Genomic DNA, 23,322 nt, shown 5'->3' with positions numbered 1-23,322 from the left:
CATAGGGTTAAAGACAGTAATGTTCAGTTTTGTTTTTCTGAAGTTGAGCGGGGTACAGTGTACGTTGTCATCCCGCCAAGGGAATGATGTTCTGTTTGCCTCTGGAAGATATGCTTTGTCCCAGAACTCGTTTTGGCATTTTGCAAATACTCTTATTTTGCTTCTTTTTGAACTTTGATTAAAAACAGTTTGGCATTGTGTTTACTTTTCCAGTTTTATTCAGATTAAGGGAATTTTCTCTTAAAATCAAGCTATCTTTCAAGTCAGCTGAAAAAGACAAAGTGGACCCTGTTGGCAAAAACATGTTTTATAAAAGAAAAGCACTAAAACTGTACGGTTAGTTACTGTAATAGTTTATATGAAACTTATACATTTTTTAATGAATTTGTTCTTAAAATTAGGAGTAGAGGAGAAAGACTGTACTTTCTTAGGGACTTTCACATACTGTTGTAAGTTTTAATGACTATATCAGATTTATATTTCATTTAAAAAATTTCTGTAGGGTGAAGTAATAGCATTGGACAAAATACCTAACAAAGTAGAAAAAATAAAGCAAAATGCTGCATTATTACAGTTGAACTGCATCAGGGCCTTCTGCTACAATGGGACAAAGGCACTTGGGAAGGTAGAGAACAGACAAGGTAAGGTTTTTTATTTTAAAAGTTTTTGAAACTAGATTTTAGAGATAAATACTAACCAAATTTTTTGCCATTTGTGTTAAAACCATGTTAGGATCCGTAAGTCTTTGAAACCTTGATGATGAAAAGGAGTTATTTTAGCGTAGTGGGTATATTTTAATTTCTTTTCATTACTTCATTATCCTTTATTCAGTAGCATAGTCTTGAACTCTATAAACCCTTTGCTTCAAAGAGGCATTCCTTTTAATTCCAGAAGTCACAGAAACCTTCTGTTATTCTTTAAGGTTTTTTTGTTTTAACACCTTACCTTTTTAGCTCATTTTCACTTACTTTTAAAATTCTTACATATTTTGCCTTAAGATAACATTTTTAATGTGATGGCCACTGTGTGTGTTTTTGAAGATTATGGTAAATTAGTACAATATTATACATGATTGATGGAAAAAAATTTGTTATAGAAATCTTTATAATAATTTTTTTTTCATGTTTCATTCTTAAGTAGTCTGGGGATATTTTGGCTTAATTGGATCTCTCACCAAACTTTATATAATCCTGTTTTTATTTCTCTTCAGGCTGTTTTGTGACATAAAGTTGATAATCTTCCACAGTTCTATCTGTAAAATTTTTATGAATGACTTTACATTTTAAACTAGTAGTGTTCTTGGCTGTCCTATTTCTAGGGAATTGATTACTTGCTAGTTAAGATAAAACAGTAATAAGATCATGTCTGAATCTAGGTCATCTAGCTCAGCTTGATCATGTGCCTTGGAAAGGATGAAATATTCTCTTCTCCTGTAACCTCTTAAGGTGCCTGTCCTCAAAGGTTCTTATTTTGGCCATTTTCTCTCTTCATTGAAAATATTCATTGGTCCTCTCATCTGATCCCTTACCTTCACTTGTCACTTCTGTGTAGACTATTTTCAAGTCTACACCTCAATATCAGCCTCTTCCTAGGCTTCCATTCCTGTGTTACTAATTGCCTGTTGAATTTTGCCACTGGACCATTTCATGGGCCCCTCACATTCAACATGCCCAGTACTGAAGTCTTTATGCCCCAAAGCCTGCCCTCTCCCTTGCCCTCCCACATTCCATCAGTTGTCAGACCTTTCCTTTCTACCTCCACTGTATTTCTTGTTTGTGCTTCCTCTGACCCATTCTCAGTGCAGCTGTCAGCTTGTGTCCAGCTCCCCAGTTGGTCTTTCTGCTGCCAGTCTAGCCATTTTCCAAACTCTTACTAATACACTGTCTGAATTGTCTCAGTGATCTCTAAAACCTGCTGCTTCTCACAGTCTGCCAAATATAGTAGAGAATGCATGAGCTTGGCATTCCAGGGCCTCTGACCTCTGCATATAAACCACTTTTTAGCCTTTTCTTACACTATAGCTTTCCACACACACTAAAAACTGCACTTTTCTCCATCCCTAGTTTTCTTGTTGTGCCTCATCTCCCTTCCCAAACTTCTGATGGCACTTTATAGGGAATCACCTTTCCCTTCTATTATAGTTCTTTGCATGCATTCCTTTTTCTGGCCGATTGTTAAGTAAACTACTTTTGAGAAGAGTCGAGGTTTGACTGTCTCTGTATCCCCAGTGATTACTGCAGTGCTTTGCATGTGGTAGAGGTATATAAACATTAGTTAATTGAGAGAAGCTGGAAAAAGTAGAGAATGGGTGAAGATGAAAAAGAACTTTTGAGTTTCAGAGTATAGAAGTATATAGAGCACAGAAATATCAGACAATCCTGAATCAGTGAGCATTGTAGTGGATTTCAGCCTTGGGTCTGGAGTTGGAAAGACCTGTCTCAGCCCTTAAAGGTGTGCAACCCTGGGGGAATCACTTAACCTCTCTGGATCAGTAAAGTGAGAGGCTTGGACTTGATGACCCTCCTACCTCTAAATCTATAAACATAAACGTGGTGGGGGAGGGTTGAGGGAAGGAGAAGGGAATAAGCATTTAGATAGCACCTACTATGTGCCAGCCACTGTGCTAAATGTTTTACAATTATTATTTCATTTGGTCTTCACAAGAACCCTGCACGGTTGGTAGGTGCTGTGATGATCCCTATTTTACAGATGAGGACACTGAGGCATGCAGAGGTGAAATGACTTGCCCAGGGCCACACAACTAGTAAAATGTCTCAGGATGTATTTGAGCTCAGGCCTTCCTGACTCCAGGCCCCATGCTCTCTGTCCAGGCCATCTGGCTGCCAAATCATGATTCCACTAGACAGGCAAGTCCTGCTGAGTGTGTGTGTTGGGTTAGCAGTGTGAGGAGTATGGAAGAGGTTTGTAACAGTTACAGTGAGAAATTTGTGAAGTAGAGACAAAGACAAAAATTTCTCAGCAATGCTGAAGGGCCAGGTGAAACCAGACAGCCCGGCGGTGCGGCTTTCTTTAAAGGGGAGTGAGTATGAGCAAAGGATGTCTGATAGAGATTTATGGTTTGCCAGCACATCCTTGGAGATGTGTGATTATCTCCGTTTAAATGATGAAGAAGCTGAGACCAAGGCAGAGGTTTAATGACTTCCCCGACTCCCTGAAAGTCAGAAAGGGTCGGAAGCAAGTGTTATACTAAGGATAGTGTTATACTAAGAAGTGACTGTGTAGTCTGGATCATCTAGTGAGACAAGTTAAACTGAGGGAATTGATGCCTGAGAGTACATGGAGGTCTTAAGGGATTAGAGGTCAAAAGGAAAGTGAGGGAACAGAAACTGGGGAGCCAAGTGGGTTATAGTCCAAACAGAGAAACCTTCTGACATGGCTCATTTGGTGTAATGGTGGGATTAAAGGTCATCAGAGCTGAGGGGTAGAACCACACATCCTCAGAACCTGTCTCTGTGCAGTCTTTTTCCTTGGTTTGTGCCATGACAGATCTAGAGTTATACTAGAGTTGATTCTAGACTCTGGGACTCATTTACAGTTGCTTATTGGAATTGGGATACGGGGGTCATTTTCCTAGACCTTCCTATGACATTATCATAATCAGCACACCTCCCAACTACATAAAATCTATGCTAAAGTTTAAACCAATGATAACTTATATAACTTTTTGGGTAAGATGAAAAGCTTTTATCATTTTTGCTCTTGTTGGTCTGTTATTACTAAATATTTTTTCTTGTACTTGTAATATTTCAACATTTATTGGTATCCATTCCAGATTTGTTAGGGTAAGTTGGAAAATATACTCATAATTCCAATTACAGGGGGACCACCATTCTTACCTGAGTCCTTTGATCGAATTCTTCTCGATGCTCCCTGCAGTGGAATGGGACAGAGACCAAACATGGCTTACACTTGGACTCTGAAGGAAGTGACATCTTATCAGCCATTACAAAGGAAACTCTTTACTGTGGTAGGTATTAATCATTCAGCTTCATTTCACTAGATTTACATTTCAAAGGGGCATATTGTTAGGGGCTCTAGTATACATCCATGCAGGTAGTTCCTTCAAATGCTGAGTAAACCTTAAAATTATGCAGATAGTTATTATCATATCGGTGATACCTACAAAAGCCTTTTTTTATACATTCAACTTCAGCCTATTGGGAAATAAATACGTGATGCAAGTGGGATCACAGAGCTAGTAAGAGTTTGAAGCCAAATTTGAACTTAGGAAGATTCGGAAGATCACCTGGCAGGATAAGATAACAGACACTGAGGTTCTTTCTTGAACTAAACTGCTAGTCATTCTGCTACAGACAATGCAACTATGTTGAGCTGGCCATATTTAAATGCCAAATGTATGTTTGCCAAAAAGATTATTTTGTGGAGAACTAACACAGGGCAGGTGCTCACGTAGTAGTCAGAAGAAGTGATGCAAGGACACCCTCAGGGTCTCTCAAGAACTTGGGAATTGATTGTGTAACATGGGAGCCACTGGCACAGGGCTGCCCAGCCTTGCATGCCCACATCAGAGAAGGTGCTGTGCTCTATGAGCAAGGCAGAATTGAAATATCTCAAAAGAAACCTGAGGTGCGCAAATTTAGAGAATCCACCCCAAATGTTCACATGGACTATTTGTGCCTGATGCGTGATAGAGTGTTCCAAGCTCACGAGCCACAGTTGGACGCACTGAAACTGGACTCTAACATAGTGATATCATTTTGGTTGTCTCAAGAGCGAAAGACAACCAACCATTGGGAAATAGGCTTTCACTATAAAAATGAACAGTGCATTGTTGTAGTGAAACATAACCCTTATCCAGGAATAATAAATAGATTTCAGGATATAATACTCAGGTTGAACTACCTGCTTTTTTAGCTACTTCTCAGTCCTTTAAAATGGAATATGAGTAATACTTTCTTTGTGGTCAATTCATTGGTTCCTGTGAAATTTCTCTCATGGATATGTAAAGACCAGATTAGTAGTAGAAATAAGAAAATTTTCTTTTTCTGTTTTTTTCCCCAGAGAATTTTCTGTTTAGCTTTCCACAGGCTTCCTTCTTGTTCAAGGGTTATAGTGGATGGATTATTTGTCTAGTTTTCAATAGAAAATTGAATGGAGTACAGCTGAGAACCAGAAAGTTGCAAAGAGCTATGAGCAATGAAGAAAATATTGCCCCATGGATTTACTTCCTTAGATAAGGTGTGGTGCTGTCTTCAGGACCTCATGTTGTTATTGACCTGGAATTGTGTCTAAAATAGGGACTGATTTCACAAGGTTGGTAATTTCTCAGTTATGTAAGAGCATAGAGGAATTACACAGTGAAGAAGACAGAACAACTATAAAAGCATGACATTCAGAAGCCATATATCATAAGGATAAATAGTTCTAAATTGGACTTATATCAGCATCCCTAAAGGTGTTCATGCTGGGCTTGAGTCATCCAGAAAAAAATTAAATATGCTCACTGTACACAACAAAGTCACTGTCTATACTTGTTTAAAGTTAATCCTTCAGAGGAGAAGTTTTTTATTCATTCGGTTTACAGCTCCTGTGCCCTAAAGGGTACTGTCCATTTTTTGTTTTGTTTTGTTTGTGGCTTTGTTCTTGTTAATCCAGATTACTCACAAGTATTTGTAACTACTTCTGTTATTTGTGTTTTCTCTCATTTCATCTTTTCTACTCTCCATTTTGAAGAGAAAATTCAGAAAAATATTTTTCTTGTATCATCTTCTGTCCTTTCTCCACATCTTTCACACCTCTTTCTCCTCTTTGGCTTTGAAATAGAAGTTTCTAGAAAGGTTTATTTAAATACATTTGTCCTTATGAAGATAAATGATTACAATAAAGAGCACACAGATGGTTGCTTCTACGGTAGGGACAGAGTTGATTTCTTATTTATTATGTCTTCCCAGTTGCTTATCATTTGTCTTGTTTGGTTTCCCTACGCACCACAAACTCTGTGGATTGAGATGGGATCATAGCATCCTCCCCAGTACCGAAGATTCCTCAAACCTTAAATGGGAAAGGAAGGGACATCTTACAGCAGAAATACGTTTCGTACTTATTTGCAAATCATTGCTGGATTCCTGTCCTTCCATCACCTCTCAAGCTGCTGAAAGCAGTCTTGAGTTAGAAGTGGCACTTTGTAGGTACTAGAGGAATTACTGAAGGAAGGAATTGTGGTTTGGGAAATCTGTATTCCAAATAATATTCCCACCAATCAGCTCAGTTTGTGTTCCTTAGTAAATGGGGGTAAGATGCCACGAGTGCTAACAGATTGAAATCTAAATAGTCCGTATTAGATAGCTTACATTTTCTTCTGTGTTTCCAATCATTTGGTTTTGTCCTGCTAATCCTTAATCTGTCATGGAATCATTGATTTTTGTTTGGTCTGTTAAAATTTTCAGGGAGTTTGTTGTTTGGGTCAGAATTATTGATTTTTCTTCTAAACTTTTTGTCCTTCCAGTTTTTCTTCCAGAGCTTTTATTTCATTTTTGATATTTTGCTTAATTTTTTTCTAGGTATCCATGCAGTCCCTGTGGAAAGGAAGTTTTTCCTTTGGGTCTGTGCTTGTAGTTATTCCAGAGTGACTATCTACTTCTTTGGAGGATCTTTAGATTTGCAGTAATTTTTGGTGCTGGTCAGTGTTTCCTTTGATTTATTCATCTCCAGCTTTAGTTACTGAATTGGAGCTTTTTGTCAGGGCCAGGACCTGTCCCATTTTGCACTTTTGGGGAGGATGGTTAACCCTGGATCCCATGGGTTCTTATGCTAACACCCTCCTCTCTTATCATATCTTTGAACCTCAGAGCACTGGATCTCTAGGGCTTTCTCTGGCAGACATCTCAGGACAAGGTGCTAGGGATTCAATAGTGTCTCGTTCTGAGGCATCCCACACTAAAGCTTCTGCTGCATGCTGACCTCTCCCTTGTACTTCCCTGGTCTTCACTCTGGGGGCTGATTACTTAAGGAGGCTCTCTGCACTCCTGGCCCTGCAGGCTTCACATGTCACTTGTGGTCTGTAGTCATGCCCTTGGGCTTCTCACGGATCTTTTGTGCAGTTCTGTGGTAGAAGTGACTTAATGGAGTGTCTCATTGGATTTCTTGATCATCATTTGGTCTGATGTGAACTTGAGGGTTTTGCTGGTGTTAGGTGGGCTGCCCCCTTCTCGGGCATCTCATAGGAAACCTTGGGAACCTGGTCATTTGCATGGAAATTTACCTCCCTCTTGCCTGGTTAGAGTGAAACTGCTTTGTAGAGAGTGGAAAACATTATTCTGGTAAATATGCTGATTATTTAAGAATATCTTCAGGTGGAAAATAATCTAATTTAAATGTGTGAGCTTTTGGGTGGGGAGGGTGAGGAGGTTGATTGAGAATGGGCTCTAATGCCAGTCAAGTCAAAAAGAGGCTGGCTGTGGCTATGTGCCTTCATCAGCCCCTTCATGCTCTCAGCTCATAGCTCATCTTGTAATTTCTGTTCAACTCTATTTGGGTGAGTATTTTATTCAACATAAGTATTAAAAAGTATTGCTTCTCTCCTGTGACTCTGTCTTCCAGGCAGTGCAGCTGCTGAAGCCAGGGGGCGTGCTGGTCTACAGCACGTGCACAATCACCCTGGCGGAGAACGAAGAGCAGGTCGCCTGGGCCCTTGCGGCTTTTCCTTGTCTCCAGCTTCTGCCCCAGGTGAGGGGAGCCTCGCTGACCCAGGAGGGAAGGGTCTTGTGCGTAAAACTTACTAGAACCTGCAGCGTACTGTGCATTGGGTTTCCCTAAGTGCAGCCAGGGAATCCAATCCATACAGAATTGAGTTACAGGAATTGAGGATTATGTTGTCAGGTTGTTTTTGGTTATTGTTTTTGTTAGCCTGGGCCATTCTGGTGAGAGCCACAGAAATAAACTGTATTTCTGTTACGGGCTCCGAGAGTAATTATTGCAGTTGTAGCTATTCTTACTCAGTGCCTTGAATATTTTCTAAGAGGTTTTTTTTGCCCTTCTCCAAAGTGCTTTCTTCCTTAAGGGAGAACACGGTGCCCAGTCTTCCTCATGTCATTTCAAAGCAGATCAGACCTTATAGCATAGAAGAGTACATTAGCCAAGGGGGAAAAATGGTTGAGAAGTCTGATTTTTTTTGTACCTCATTATGTAAACTTTTACAAAATTTACAGTGTATGTTCTACAGTACAGTTTTAATCTGATAAATTTTCATGATTACATTTCTATCTGATGACATTTCAGGTTAAGTTTGATCCTGGAAGAAGACGACTTATTCCAAACACATTAAAATATTACAAATTCATTTCTGTTTCTTATGTGGGACTGTATAGAATGAAAAAGGGGAAGGCAATAAGCATTTCTGTAGCAGCTGATACAGGCCAGGAGCTCTGCAGAGCGCTTTACAGGCAGTGTCTCTTTTGATTCTCATGGCCACCTTTAGAAGTAGGTGCCATTATCATCCCCATTTTACTATGGAGAAAAACCGAAACAAACAGAGGGTCCAAGGTCATGTTTGAACTTAGTTCTTCCTGCCTCCAGGCCCAGAGTTTTATCCACTGACCTACCAGCAGCCTCTAATAATAAACAGGTTTAAGCAGGGTTGGCACCAAGACAGTGAACCGCTAGCACATCTTTGGAGTAATTTCATAGGCAATCTCCAAAATACTTTTTATATATAAATAGCATTTTTTGTAGTTGATTGTTGTACTAGAAAGTGCATTGGACTTGGAACCAGAAGTCCCAGCTCCACTTCTTACTAACTGTTGCTTTGAATAAATTGCTTACCCTCTTTCAGCTCCATGTGTTATCCATAGGGACAGGACCTCTTATGTACTTCCTGCCTCATAGGAAGGAGTGCTGTGAAATGGAGGCAGAACTTGAGAGACCTTGGAGCTCATCTGGTCTCAAACTGTCATTTTGCTGATGAGATAATCTGCTCAGTGCTTTGTAACTAAAAAGTGATAGATGTATTCTTATTCTGCCAGTTAGCATCAGATAAACCACTTTTTCAGTAATGTTTTTTATGAACATTCCCATATTGGCATTGGAAGAATCAAATCTTTGGCATATTGTTTTCATGTTGTGACAGGAAGTGGTGATTTGGGGGCTAAGAATTTGCAGTAATAGCATCAAAGGTAGCTCTCTCAAGGTTAAGTAATCTTTTTCCCCAGCTAGATGTTGTTTTAAATGATACATTTTTTCATAAGTTTTTTGTTTTACTGAGATGTAAAAGCCCTTTTGATGTTTTCTTACCGCTCAGGTGCTGTAGATCAAAGAAAAGCACTTTTAAATTTGTCATAATATTCCTTGAATATTATTATATCAGTACTCTTTCAGATTCTGATAGTGTTTTATCTTATGGCAGACATATAAGAGAGTAAGTCCTCCTATGTCTGACTACTGTTCTTTAGTTGGCTACCCTGAAAATACAAAAACAGTGCCTCCAAAATAAGAGGACTTCACTATGCTTAAGCACTTTACTGTAAACTGTAAAGCACTATGGAAATGACAGTGTGAACTCATATTGTAATTAGAAGAAATGTTCTGGTTAATGTCTTCATCTGGTTGATGTAACTTAATGTATTTAAGTAATAGAAGTTGACATAATGCACGTAACACTTGCAAGGAAATAAGAAACATGGCTATCATAATAATTCTTGATGACTTCCTACAAACAGGAACCACATATTGGAGGAGAAGGAATGCTCGGAGCCGGCCTATCACTTGACCAGCTGAAGCAGCTGCAGCGATTTGATCCATCCGTTATAGCATTAAAGGACACTGATCTAACCTCTCTTAAAAACGCCAGAAGAGAAGACATGATTTGGTTAGCAAATAATGACTCTATAGGTTTTTTTATTGCAAAATTTATAAAACGTGAAAGTGTTTAGGAAAAGAAATTTCAGAAGTTAAAATTCCACCAAATGTTTGCTACATGAACATATTGCTGCAGTGTTGTCAGGCCAGCAGACTGATAATATGGTTGCTATGGAAGCAGGAAAATCTTCCAGTTCTCTTAAGAATCAAGAGTCACAGGTTAAAGAAGTCAGAGGGGTAGAGTGAAATTATGTTTGTAAAGAATTCTTTTGTACTTATAATGCTTTAGATTACAAAGAAGATGCCTTCAGATATATATGAAAATATCTTTGTTGGTCTGTTTTTTGTTCATAAGGAATGTGATAGGGTAAATGTCAGATTATATTTTTTACAGATTTCCTTTTTAAGTGCAAATTTAACTTGAATAATATATAAATATTATATTAATATGTAAATCACTTGGTTACTTTAAAAATATTTTCTGTTCTCCAATTTTTTATTACTGTCAATGCATAAGGAATTCACATTTTTCTATGTTCTTTTTTTCAGCTATTACTTGATAAATCTTATCTCTTCTAACTGAAATAAAGTTAATAGTATTTCTAGATCACTTCTAAATTATTTGATTGTTACTTTTCATTTGTATTAAATATACTGTCATTTTTATTGTTCAGCTGTTTTTCAGTTGCGTCCAACTCTTTGTGACCCCATTTGGGGTTTTCTTGGCAAAGATACTAGAGTAGTTTGCTATTTCCTTCTCCAGCTCATTTTACAGATGGAGAAATTGAGGCAAACAGCGTTATATGACTTGCCCAGAGTCACACAGCTCCTAAGTGTGAGACTAGATTTGAACTTATTAGGAAGATGACTCTTCCTGACTCCAGGCCCAGCACTCTATCCCCTACATCGCCTAGCTGCAGGTAGTCATTTCTAAAGATTATAACTACCACAGAACTAACAGTCTTTGTGCTCCTTCATGGATTAATGTGGTTTTTCATTAGGACACAGTTACTCTCCTGCCATACGATAGAGTGTATCGTAAGTTAACATAAATATTTTTAGAGGCCTCATGACACAATACAGTCTTTACCAAAACATTTTGTAATTTAAACTGTTTTAGGGAGATATATGCCTGCTAGAGGTGTTACCAGCTGTTAGTAGGTCCATGCAGAATCTAAGTGGAGAAGAGATTCCCTCTAGATGGTGAAGCCCTTCAGATGCTCCTATTTGCAGAAGGTACTCTGACTACATCAAATCCTAGAATACTGCAGATTGGCCTAAATGAAAATAATAGTTATTCTAAAAAGTTTGGTCTAACTAGCCACACAGGAAAACACAAGCAAATGAAAAATGCTTCTTATCCAGACTACAATCAAGTGAATGAACAACATATAGAACTAAACACTGACACCAGACGGTGAGTTAAGCCCAAAATCGCATTAAGAGGAGGACAGCATGGCTTCTTTTAGGACGATTGCAGAGTTCTTTCAGTGACCCTGAAGCTTCTCCCTGAATCAAGGTGCAACTTTTTCATACCAGTATTCTTCTGATGATGTATGGCTGTGAGTTGAAAAACTCCAAAGAATCAAAGTTGATGATCCTAAATGGCAGTAGAGGGGCACAGGTGGGCACGGACAGGCTGCAGCACATTACCAACAAGGCATTAAAAAAGGGTAAGCTGTATAATCAAAAGAGATGAACTGGTTACGTAGGGGGAGTGAAGGATAACCAAAGGTCAGACTGCTCTAGCAATAGCGTGTTCCAATTGATAGCCTCATGATGCCAAGGAAATTTAAGGTAGATCTCTCCTTCTGCTAGCATTTTGGGTGGGTGCCCTTGGTGAAATCATAGGACTGAAGGGAGAGGGCTGCCCTGCATGGCTTGGTTTGAATGGGTTACATTCTGCCTATTTGAAAGAAGGAAACAGTCCTTTATTAAGGACCTGCTGTGTGCCAGGTACTGTGTTACGGAAGCACTTTGCAGATAACTCATTTGATCCTCACAACTGTGGAGGTTATTTTACAGTTACAGTTTTACAGCAGAGGCAGACAAAGGTTAGATTGCTCAGTGTCACACAATAAATGTCCGAGGTCAGATTTGAACTCAAGCCCAAGACTCTATCCGCTGTGTCACCTAGCAGCCTGTCTTTGGTGGGAATACACATTGACAAGAGTATACATCCATTGTGATGATTATATTTTTCCTTTTTCTGATCTTAAATGTAAGCAAGGAGAAATTCTTCCTTAGAATGCATTTGAACTTAGGAAAATAGCCTACAGAGACTTTATTCGTAGTATTTGTGTTAGGAAATAGAAGGGCATTATGAATCTAATGCAACATCTGTAAGGCAGAAACTGCTTCCCACTACATAGGGCATAGCTGGGCATTTTGTCAGTTGTCACTGTCAGTGAGTTCTGTGTAAATACTAGCGTAGTGGACTTTGTGGTCCTCTACACTTGTTGAGGGAGATACAGAAGATTAGTTAAGTTGTAAACAGTCCTGACAGCAGTTTGTTTTATGTGCAGAGATAATTATCTATGTTAGTACATACAAACTATTGCCAGATGGTCAGAAGTGTCCCTGTGGGCCTGGACTGTAATACACAAAGTAAGGTTTAAGGTGGGGCAGTGATTTGGAAAAGGTTACTGAGTGTGGTCTGTAGTTCTCTTTTTTTTGCAGTACTGGCCACATAGGAGATTAAACATTTCTCATATCTTTTAAAGTAATGTAATATAATAAATGACCAGTACTCTTTTTAGAACATATTTCCATTTTTAAGACTTAGCATGCTTCTCGTAGATGTAGAACTGAGAGGGTTAATGCATTCATTTACACAACTGATAGTTCAATCCCTGTCCATATTTTAAAATTTCCTTGGCTAGTATGCCTGTCTTTGGCAGGGCCTCAAGTAATTTATGTTGGAGGAAAAGTGAATATCCCAATAGCATATTTGCACTTTTGGGGGATGGTAGGAGTTGTGATTGATGATAAATACATGAACATTTTTGGCAAGAGATGAAAAAAAGGTCTGTGGAATGATACAGAAAATTCAAAGGATATTGTTAAAAGTAACTTCCTGGAGGCAGAAAAGGAAGTTTGTAGTGGATTTCACTCCTTCACTAAAACCAAAGAAGAAATTGAAATAAAAGTTTAAAAAATACTCAACAACCTCAAACTTAACAGGGGCAAAGTAAAAACAAAGTAAAAACAGTACAAACTATGAAGTAGTCCGTAAGAAAGTAAATATCTTGAGAAATGTGAAAATAGAACTTCAAGGAACGATTTGTAGGGTGATAGAGGAAATAACAATTTGTATATAAATTCATTGGAATTTATATGCATAGTTGACTGGATATTCTTCTGCAAAGCTGACAGTGCATTGAGATTAACAACAAATGTTTTATATTTTTTCTCCCAAACCCTGAACCACATTTTAGTTTAAATAGTGTTGAAGTGAAAATAAATGGAAAATTATAGCTTAGCAGGGGGGAAAAATCTGCCTTCGATGCAGCATAACGTCATTCTACTTGATCTGTACAACAATTCAATGGGAATGAAAGTGGTAATTCTCAACTAACTTGTATTATCAGATGAAGGGAGATAGTACTAGTGGGGATTACAGTTTATCAAGATGACTTGTTATTTAAACATTTTATAATAAAATTCAAAAATTTTTTCATCCTGATTGCGAATTTTAGCACACAAACAGAATTAAAAAACAAAACGAAAAGAAACAAAGTACTGCTGAGAGGTCAATTCCCATCTGTCAGGATTGCTGGCTTTTTTTTTTTTTTTTCCAGCAAGTCACTTACCTTGTTTAGGTGAAATCTGAAATATTCCTTGTGAAATCTGCCTCCTGAACAACCTCACGCATTTCTATCATTCCAAATGCTTTGGGCTCTTCCAAAGGAAGATAAAACATGGTAACAGAAGTAGTGTACACAATACATTTCCTACTAAAATAATTCGTTCTGAAGCCAATTAATACTGCTACTACTGATAAACAGTGCAGAAGCCAGCTCTTTATTTGTTTCATATGAATGATTTTAAACCAGGATTATTGAAGAACAGTTCTGGGTAGCTGCTGACAAGTGAATGTCTCAAAGTACAGTATGTCTAAAACTAGACCCTATGTTTAGCAGCACCTTTTTGCAACAGTAAATGAAATCAGTAGTGAAGGAGCATAGAAAGCAAGAATGGAAATGAATAGGACAAGAACACAGTAAACTATTTCCAGCATTTCTCAAGACTGACTACCCAAAGCATGATGCTGCAACTGAGTATGCCAATGACAAGTGACTCATATGAAAAACTCCATCTTTAGATTCCACATCCTGATAAAAAACCCAATGTGCCAGAAATTATGCTCTTTGTAACTGTCACTTTGTTTACACTTATGCCCACTGGATGATTTTTCATGTATAACTGCTCAAAGATCTGCAACCCTGCAAAAGAATCCATAAGTAGGACTTGAAATTGGACTAAAATCTTATCTAAAGGTGTGTGAGAAATGTAAAAAAAAAAAAAAAACAGCCTTAAGATACATAACATGGGTTCACATAGAGCTAAGGAAGGGAGGAATGAACTGGTGGAGATAGTCTGGAATATTAGTCACATTTTAAGATATAAATGATTCAGAGCCAGCAAGCTGGCCAACATGATATGTTGGAAGAGTAGGGATAAATATCATACAGCTGTCTATTTTAGCTAAAACATTTTTTAAAGCGAGGTTATTGGAATGAAGTTCTCACTGATGAAACAAGATTTCAGCATGTCCATTATAGCCACTGTTTGTACGGTACAATAAATAAATCTGTTTTAACAGTGTCAGAGATCTAATTACTGAGCATCATTTACCTACATTATATACAAAAGTGTCTCATCCTGAAGGGGAAAAAAAGATTCAGGAAATGGGTTGATAAAGCACTCCACTTGCTTTGGTAAATTCATCTCAAAGTGTTATTTCCCCCCCCCCCCCCCCCCGGTGGGGGAGTAGGGTTATAGGAGAGAAGAAAGAGCCAAATTCATGATAAATTTTAATTTACAGGGTTAAAACTACTGGCTGGAGACTGGAATAAACAAGGGTATTTGAAAAATCTCATTTTTTCTTTTGACAATGTACATTATTTGAAGTCAGGTGATTATATCCATTATTTTTCCAGAATAAACTTCAAGTGCTAAAAACTCAGACACCTAATAACATTACCCATCCAATGATGTCTGGATAACGTGCCCTTATAGACATCTATATTTGTCTTAAAACTATTATCAACATTTTCAGTCATTTACAGCAGAATAACTGAAGGCAGAAGATAGTATCTTCTAGACATTCTTCTTCAAAGCAGATGTGTATTGAAGAAAATTATTCCCACATTTTACTAGTGGCTCAGGTCAATTCATCTTGACCTGGTTAATTCTAAATAGCAGAGACTTTGGTTACAAGAATCGCTTTCTAGGTTCCTGACACACCAAAATTGCTTGATTTGGAAAGATACGAGAGGGAAGGTAGAGGGTAGGAGCAACAGATAACAAGAATTGATGGGAGTAATTGGCAAGTGTAGAAATGAAGTGGGAGAAAACTACAAAAATTTATTTTCCCACAAAATAATTCCACAAACTGTGTAAACTTTTCTTCCTAAAACAAATACCATAAAACACAAAGATTGTACCATTTCCAGTGAAACACTCACAGTAACAAGTGCCTGTGTTTACTCTCTGGGAGTCTCACAAAAAGAGCCAGCAGATTATGCTTTCCCATTTACCTTTGGCAGCAAACTTCCTCAAATTCCCTGACTGCACATTGGATTACTAAAGTAACGTAGAGCACAACAAAATAGAAATCCAATTGGGCAGAATTTTAAGTATCAGTCTCTATTTTTTCTTCAACAGACTTTTTTGCATTCAGATTCATCACATCACCCTTTCACACTTACCATAACACACACACACACACACACACACACACACACTCCTGCATGCAAAGATTTCTGGCTCATATGCTACAGTGCTATGACTCTAACAGACACTAACTACTAAGAATGTGTTTGTTACAATCAGTGTGAATTGTATGGACTCAATAATTTCTAGAGTTTGGTACCTTTACCATACCTTATGGTCAAAATGATAAGCTTGTAAGGATGGCATGGCGTTATTGAATTAAACCTTTCTTTATCTCAAGCAATCACACATATTTACAATATATACAGGAGACTTTCTACTACAGAGGGAAAAGTATCAAGACTGAATGTTGTTACAAATTTCCTGAATTGAGGGTATTTCCAGTCCCTGTAATTCAAAAGCAAATCTGCTGACTTGGCATTAGGACTCTTAAAATAGTGTGATCAAACTGATATAATAAGAAGGTGTTTACAGAAATAACATTTACAAACTGTATATACAGTACACAGTACCAGTACATAGAAAATAGATTCTCACTTTATGATCCCCTTTGTGTAAGGCAAGACTTGAATCTGTCCCCCAAATTTAGTCAACCAGAGGTACAAGCAACAACAGATAGTGGTCCTTAAATGAATATGCAAATTGGGAGAAAATACAATTTTGTTTGTTGTGTAGGCTGACTCTGGCTTGCTGAATACACAGGAGATTATTACATACCAACTCTAGCTTGTTTAAAACACTAACACCACCTGAAGATGGCAACAGATATTGTTCAAGGGGCAGCGACCAAAAACAGCTTTGTAAAAGTCAAGTAGGACACCAGAAGCCTGCCACTGTACCAGATAAGTCAATATAGCACTTCCAAAAATCATAATAAAAAAGTAGGTGAATATTCTATCTCATACTATTGCTCTGCAAGCAACAGCAATACAAACTGTACAAGATGGAGAGATACCATTTGATTTGTGATGGAGAACCAAAATATTTTGTGAGGGTTTTTTTTGGGGGGGGGGGGGGGGACGGGTAGTGGTTGGGGAGAGTGGCTGCTCACAAGACTTCCAAGAAACAAACAAAAATGCCTCAAAGGCTCAAGTTACTGTCGGATATAAATATCCCTGTTCCACTCCCCAGCCTCATTCCGTCTTTTGGATATCACTTCTCCATCCTTGTCACAGTAGCGATCTTTTGATTTATGTCGGCTGCGCTGCTTGTGGCACTCATTGCGGTCCTGCTCTCGGTCAGCTTCCCTAGACCGGTGCCGAGGTTCCCTGTGTCTGTGGTCACTGTTCCCGTGCGTGTCATCCCTGTGGTTGTGATCCCGGTGAAGGACGTAGTGGTCTCCGTGCTCATGGGAGTAATCTTCCTTGGGCTCAACATAGGCTGAGTCTCGACTGTCTTGGGTTTCCGAGTCAAACGTCTCTTGTCTGGAGAGACCTCGGCTCACACCACTGCGATTGTGGTGCGGGGCTGAAGACGAGGAACGGTGCTGGGATTTCCTGACAGGCTCAAGGCAGGGCTCCTCTTCAGCTTGGGAAGCAGAGCGGGTGGGAGCACAGTAGTCATTCCTCTGGTCTTGAGAGCCCTGGGGAGGACCAAAAGGGTAAGTAGAGGTTGGTCAAGACAGAAAGAGCTAGAGTGTGGATTCTGGATTTCAAGCAGAAAGGGTCTACTCTACCCCTCCCCTCCCCATTGTAGATGAAGAAACAGACTCAGATGTTAAATGTAACACAGAGAAGAAGAAAATCTCCCACCTGTGAATTGGAGGCTGGGGTGGAGCTGATAGGAAGAGATGCCGTGGCTAGAGTACGGCTTAGGAGAGGGTTGGGGGGATTGCTGCTAGGAGGATGCGTGGCCTTCCAGTAAGCCTCCATGTAGTCAGCAAGGTGTTCACAGGCATCTTCAAGCTGGTTTTCATCTAGGATCACATCAAACAATTCCTGTGGAGGGAAAAAACCATTTAAGATCCCTCTTCAGCCAGACTTGCATTACCATACAACGGAAAATCAAACCAAACCTAAAACTTAGGAGCCCTACAAGTAAAGATAAATTTTGTCTTCCTCTCATTTCATCTGCTTTATATCCCATTTTTTTCCTTTTCTCCCTGAACTCTTCTCCTAGCAGTTCCCATGCTTTCAATACCTTTCACCCATAGGTTGCCTTCTATCCACTCTACAGCTAGCTTGTATGTCCCTGTTTGCTTACATGTTATTTCCCCTTTAGAATATGAGTTCCCTGAGAACAGGGACTATTTTAGCTTTGCTTTCTATCTTCAATGCTTAGCACAGTGCCTGCCATTTAATAAACTCTCAATCCATGCATGTTGTGTATTATATATGCCCTTGTAGGACCTGTGTATATATGTCCTTGATGCTGTATATATATATATATATATATATATATATATATATATATATATATATATATATATATATATATATATATATATATATATATATATATATATATATATGCCTTTGTAGGACTTGTAAGCGGCTGTTGGAGTAAATGGCTGTTTCACTTCCATGCTAGGGAATCTACAACCTGTAATTTTGGAACCCTGATCGGGTCTTGTCTTATACACAAAGTCTCTACACTAAAGAGAAGTGATAACTCACTGGTGGGCACTGTGCCAGTTTATCAGCTGCCACCATCTGGACATTGAGGTGTTTTGCTTGAGATTTTCCTCGAGATTTTATTAGCCTTTGCAAAACCTGCAAGAAACACAATTACAAGATGATTCGAGGTAAGAGGTTGCAGAGAGAGCAAAATAAGCAGTTAAAACTTCCCATGATACTTTTGGGGCAAGATGAAGTGGGAATCAAGGTGTTTCAGAAGCAAAGCATTTTGCTCATAATGGACTAAACTAGCATCTCAATGGAGCGTTGAAACTCCCACTGTAAAAAAAATCTGCATATTTGCAGAAATCTCAGTTAGGGGATTTGGAACACATGCTGGCCGCTGGATTCACTGAGTTTCATCATTTTTCAAGACTTGAAAGTGATCATGATGGTTTGCTCATATTGATCTCAGATCTGTTGCCGGAGATGATAGCTATTTACCTCTAGTCATTTTCTTGCTGGAGGTGTGGAATAAAAAGGGTACACAATTCATCAATGGTCACTGACATCTAATGGAAGCCTTTTTTAATCCTTTTATAATCATGGCCCCAATTTCAAAGAAAATATCTTGTTGCATTAGGAGATAAGAAAATAAAACATATTCTGGGGAAAACAAGTTAGAGAATTAAAAACAACAGCAATCCCATTTACCTTAGGAGAAGAAATCTTTACATAGACTATAATTGGAGCCAGAGAGGTTTTACTGAGCTGGGCTGGATGATTGATGGTGTCTGCATCCAGGACTACCAACTGCAAAGTCCTTGCCAGTTCAAATATCCTTTCAATTTCACTCTGAACTTCAGCTGTAAAGGTAAACGGTTCAATTATTTCAGGTGCAACCTATTAGGCCAAATTAGGATAAGTAAAGAGACTCGTGTGCTGTTCCTACAGATGAGTACACTGAGGCTGACAATGAGATGCTGGAATTAGAGACATGACAGAAGATAAAGCTTCCCTTGAAAGGAGCCATTTCCCCCAAAGTACATGCACAATTGCGAGAAAGTTCTTTCAAGCCAAAGGCCTGATTGTAAGAGGAAAGCAGACTTCAAAGGGCCAACAGATTTCCATAGAAAGGTAATTCCTGCCCCTCTCTGTACTCACTTGTATTTTCAGTAGAACTCTCTCATCTGACGGTATAATCTCATAAAAATATAGAAAAGTTCTATTAGAAACAGACTTTTTTCCTGGTTACTTCATCTTAGCGATAGCCATATCTAGAATACTTGCATTTTCCTATCTCCTTTGGTTATGCACCATCTAGAAGGTGGTGAGGATTACGATGAAAGTGCAGCCCTCATGACCCAGAAGAAATGAAAGGCTAATGACAGTGGTTTCTGCTCCTAGCACACCTAAGGGAGCTCATAGTTTCCCATGACCAGAAGAAGGAGCCCGCAACTTTTAATTTCAAAAACATGTGTCCCTAGCAAAGATGGCACCACAGAAATGCAACCTGCCCAGGTCCCAGAAGTTGACAACCAAAGTTGGTCTGCAAGAAAAAAAAGGGGGCAATTTGTCTAGACTGCTTTCTGTTCTCTCAAAATTGGTCAAAGTCTAGGATGTTGCAAACAGGTCTTAATGTCCTCGTTTTTATCTTGTGTTTAAAAATATATATTTTTAGAAAATTTTTTACTATTATTTTTTAAACATCCTCTGCCTTTCACAATATAGAGCCCTCTCCATATCCCTTTACAGAGAACCATTCTTCATAATAAAGAATGAGGAGGAAAGAAAACAGTTCAGCAAAACTCACCAATATATGGCAAAAGTCTGAAAATTATCTTTAAATCGGCCCCACATGCTTAGCCCTGGGACAGAAGTTTCTTAAGGATAATCTTAGCTAGTATCCATTCCAGAACAACATCAGAAAAGGTAAGTTAATTAATGCCTGAGGAAAAGGACATGTGGATAACTATTAAATGTGGTTATTTGTATAAGCCACTTCTAAAATAATGATGAAAGCTTCTTAAGACCTACCGTTAAAGTGACATAGTGATTATTCTTATAAAAATCATTCTAAGGCATTATTATTTTACTCAATAACTTTTGGTTAAGGTTTGGAGTTTGTGATTTACTATTAAAAGCTCTTACTCTGATCCTTCTCTTAAAATGGATTTGTGTTCCATGGAGCATTCCCTTTCCCTCCAAGCTAAATTATGAGTTCAAAAAAATTTTTTAAACACTCTCATGTAAGTGACCTGATCATGGAGAAGTCTATGGTGATTCATTATAAACTTTAGCAGAAGCTACCCAGTTGGAACAAACTTCAAGGATGGGCTTAGGGAATGGGCATCGTGGCGGTTGTCCAAGGATCCAGACTCTGGTAGTTGGATGAGTCACTCTCCACCCCCCATCACTTTCCTCTGTAAAATGAGGGGATTGAACTGGATGGTCACTTGTCTTTTCTACCTGTAGATCTACAATTCAGTGACCATACAATATTATTTAAAGGCTCTTCACTAGAACCCTGGACAAAAGAAAAAGGGGTAATTAAAAAAACAACAACAACATATGAAAATACCTACTAAGGCAGGAGTTCTTAACTTTGTGTCGAAGATCTCTTTTGTAGTGTAGTAAAACCTATGGAGCCCTTCTCAGAATAATGTTTTAAAATGCATAAAATATTCAGGATTACAAAGAAAATTCATTATATTGAAATAGTTCGTATTTGATTAAATATATATTAAATAATATTACCATTATAAATTAATTATTAAATAATAAATGAAATAAAATTACTATATTAAATATTTAAAAAACCATACACAAGTTCCCAGATACTGGTTAGAACCCCTGTACTGCTAAGGCATGAGGGGCTTTACAATGTGCATTAGCAGAGCAAGCACTCATATTGATGCAATGATGTTAATAAAAATCTTTTAAAGAAGTATGGAAGGTTAATATCATCTCTCTCTCTTTATATATATCTATATATCGATATATCTAATATCGTATCATTAAAGTGTCTATTTCTTTGCTCTGGAACTTACAGCAATATTTATCTGACTTGAATTAAAAGCCATATAATACATTCAATAAGTTGTATATATCAATACCCACTATAACAAGTTCGCACACGCACACGCACACGCACACACACACACACGTGCATACTATTTTTACTGCAAAGAGGTGAGCTGATTTGGGGATGATCCCATAAGAGTTCCAACCCATCAAAAGTTAGTGTCCTAAAACCTGTTCTTCCTTCACACCTCTGCCTCTTAGAAATGGATTCCCCCTCCTCCCCACCCCCCACCTCAAGACTTATCTCAAGAGATACCTGCAGGAAGTCTTTCCTAGTCCTACCAGGTCCTAGTCACCTCTCAGGTTATCTCTTCTCCCCTCTGGATGTATCCTATATGCACCCATCTACATTCATGTGCTATGTGCCTGTCCCACTAGAATGTCAGATCCTCGAGGGCAAGGACTGCCTTTTCTTTGCATCTTCCATAGTAAGTGCCTAATACATGCTTAGTGATTTAAATGCCTGTTGTTGATTTATTGACTGGGCGAAGAAGAACCTGACCAACATTTTCTAGGGAGAAAGAATGCTGTAAACACAGGTAGTTTGTAGTCAGAGAAATATGTTAACACCAGAATTCTTCCTTGGGCTCAATTCGCTATCTTCTTAAAAGATTAATCCAGTAAAAGAGATGTCAAAGATTTTTGACATCTATTTCTCAGTCTAAAAACTAAAAAGCCTCCTAGGCCAACTTCTGTCTCAGAGAAGGGCCCAACCAGCCTTGAAGGATGAAGCAAGACATCTCCTTGAGGAGAGGGATGACATTTATCTTTGCATTCCACTCGGCACTTAGCACACAGTGTTTTGCATATAACAACTGTCTGAGTCAGGAATATTCTTCTATAAAATGACTTCAGCTCTGTGATTCTTCACTTTTCTACTCTTCTAGAAGGAAGAGGGGGGCAGTTAGGTGGTGCAATGGGTAGAGTGTGGGGCCTGGAGTCTGGAAGACTCATCTCATCTTCCTAAGTTCAAATCTGGCCTCACACTTTTTACTAGATGTGTGAACTTCAGCAAGTCACTTGATCCTATTTGCCTCCATTTCCTCATTTGTCAAATGAGCTGACGTGACCAACCATTCCAGTGTCTTTGCCAAGAGAATTCCAGATGGGGACATGAAGAGTCAGACCCTAACCCTAAATGCACTCTGAGTCAGACACGACAATAAGGAAAAGAGTACTCAACTCAGAAAAAAAACCCCATCATTCCCTGAGATAAAAATGAAGATAAGCCGACTAGTTTATGAAGGAATTTCCCAAAACACAAGTAGCTCAGAAACAGTGTAGAGAATCTAGTGAAACTCACAGTGTCGAGGTATAATGGAACAAGATAAGAAGGGAATGAGACATAGCTCTGGGTTCTACCTGTGCTTACAGCATTGAGAAGTAATACATAGTAATAAAAGTATTCATAACCTTACCAACTCCCCTGAGTTTACTTATCATCTCTATAGATAACTCCAGCTCTATATATTTTACCCTTATCTCCTTTTTGAATTCCAACCTTAAATCTTCAACAGCCTACATTTAGAAATAGATGTCCCACATGGATCCCAAACTTAACATTTCTGGAAATTATCTCTCCCCCATACCCAATCTTCTTCTAAATGTCCCTGTTTCTGTTGGGGCCACCTCTAATCCTTCCAATCACCCAGGTTTGCAGTCTTGGTACTTTCCCTGACTTTCCAGCCTCATGCATCCCACTTGCACACTCAGTTGCCATAGCAACATATTTCTCATGTCTGTCTCCTCTTCACTGACATGAATACCATCATAATTCTGTCTCTATCACCTCTTACCTGGATTATCCCAATAGCCTCCTAATTGGTTCTTCTGCCTTAAGTCTTTGTCTGCCCCAAACCATCCATCCGCCAGTGATTTTCCTAACGTGTAGGACTGACCATGTCACCCTTTTACTCAACAAACTATAAAAGTTCCCTATTATCTCTAGGAT

The 23,322-nt window shown here is 38.6% G+C and overlaps 2 protein-coding genes across 19 annotated transcripts in view; one reads left to right on the top strand and one right to left on the bottom strand.

The window, feature by feature from the left end:
• Positions 1-10,452, top strand: part of NSUN6 (NOP2/Sun RNA methyltransferase 6) — a 38,025-nt gene extending 27,573 nt beyond the window's left edge. For 3 of the 6 annotated variants that reach the window (XM_072651657.1, XM_072651658.1, XM_072651660.1), the window contains exons 8-11: positions 503-641; positions 3,840-3,988; positions 7,582-7,707; positions 9,696-10,452. In XM_072651657.1, coding sequence (XP_072507758.1) covers positions 503-641; positions 3,840-3,988; positions 7,582-7,707; positions 9,696-9,908 — 627 coding nt within the window. In that variant the 3' untranslated portion in view covers positions 9,909-10,452. The other 3 variants (XR_011976662.1, XR_011976661.1, XM_072651659.1) reach the window with 3 other exon arrangements.
• A 3,384-nt stretch (positions 10,453-13,836) lies between these two features.
• The window catches only part of CACNB2 (calcium voltage-gated channel auxiliary subunit beta 2), a 395,365-nt gene continuing 385,879 nt past the window's right edge, over positions 13,837-23,322 (bottom strand). For all 13 annotated transcript variants that reach the window (XM_072651644.1, XM_072651648.1, XM_072651646.1 and 10 more), the window contains 4 exons: positions 19,002-19,153; positions 18,348-18,443; positions 17,484-17,669; positions 13,837-17,314 (listed from right to left, as the gene is read on the bottom strand). In XM_072651644.1, coding sequence (XP_072507745.1) covers positions 16,826-17,314; positions 17,484-17,669; positions 18,348-18,443; positions 19,002-19,153 — 923 coding nt within the window. In that variant the 3' untranslated portion in view covers positions 13,837-16,825. The remainder of the gene's footprint in view (positions 17,315-17,483; positions 17,670-18,347; positions 18,444-19,001; positions 19,154-23,322) is intronic.

This window comes from Notamacropus eugenii, chromosome 3, assembly GCF_028372415.1.
Source record: "Notamacropus eugenii isolate mMacEug1 chromosome 3, mMacEug1.pri_v2, whole genome shotgun sequence".
NCBI classification, from domain to species: domain Eukaryota; kingdom Metazoa; phylum Chordata; class Mammalia; order Diprotodontia; family Macropodidae; genus Notamacropus; species Notamacropus eugenii.
Note: the sequence above shows the minus strand (reverse complement) of the source record. Positions and strands in the feature narration are given on the sequence as shown.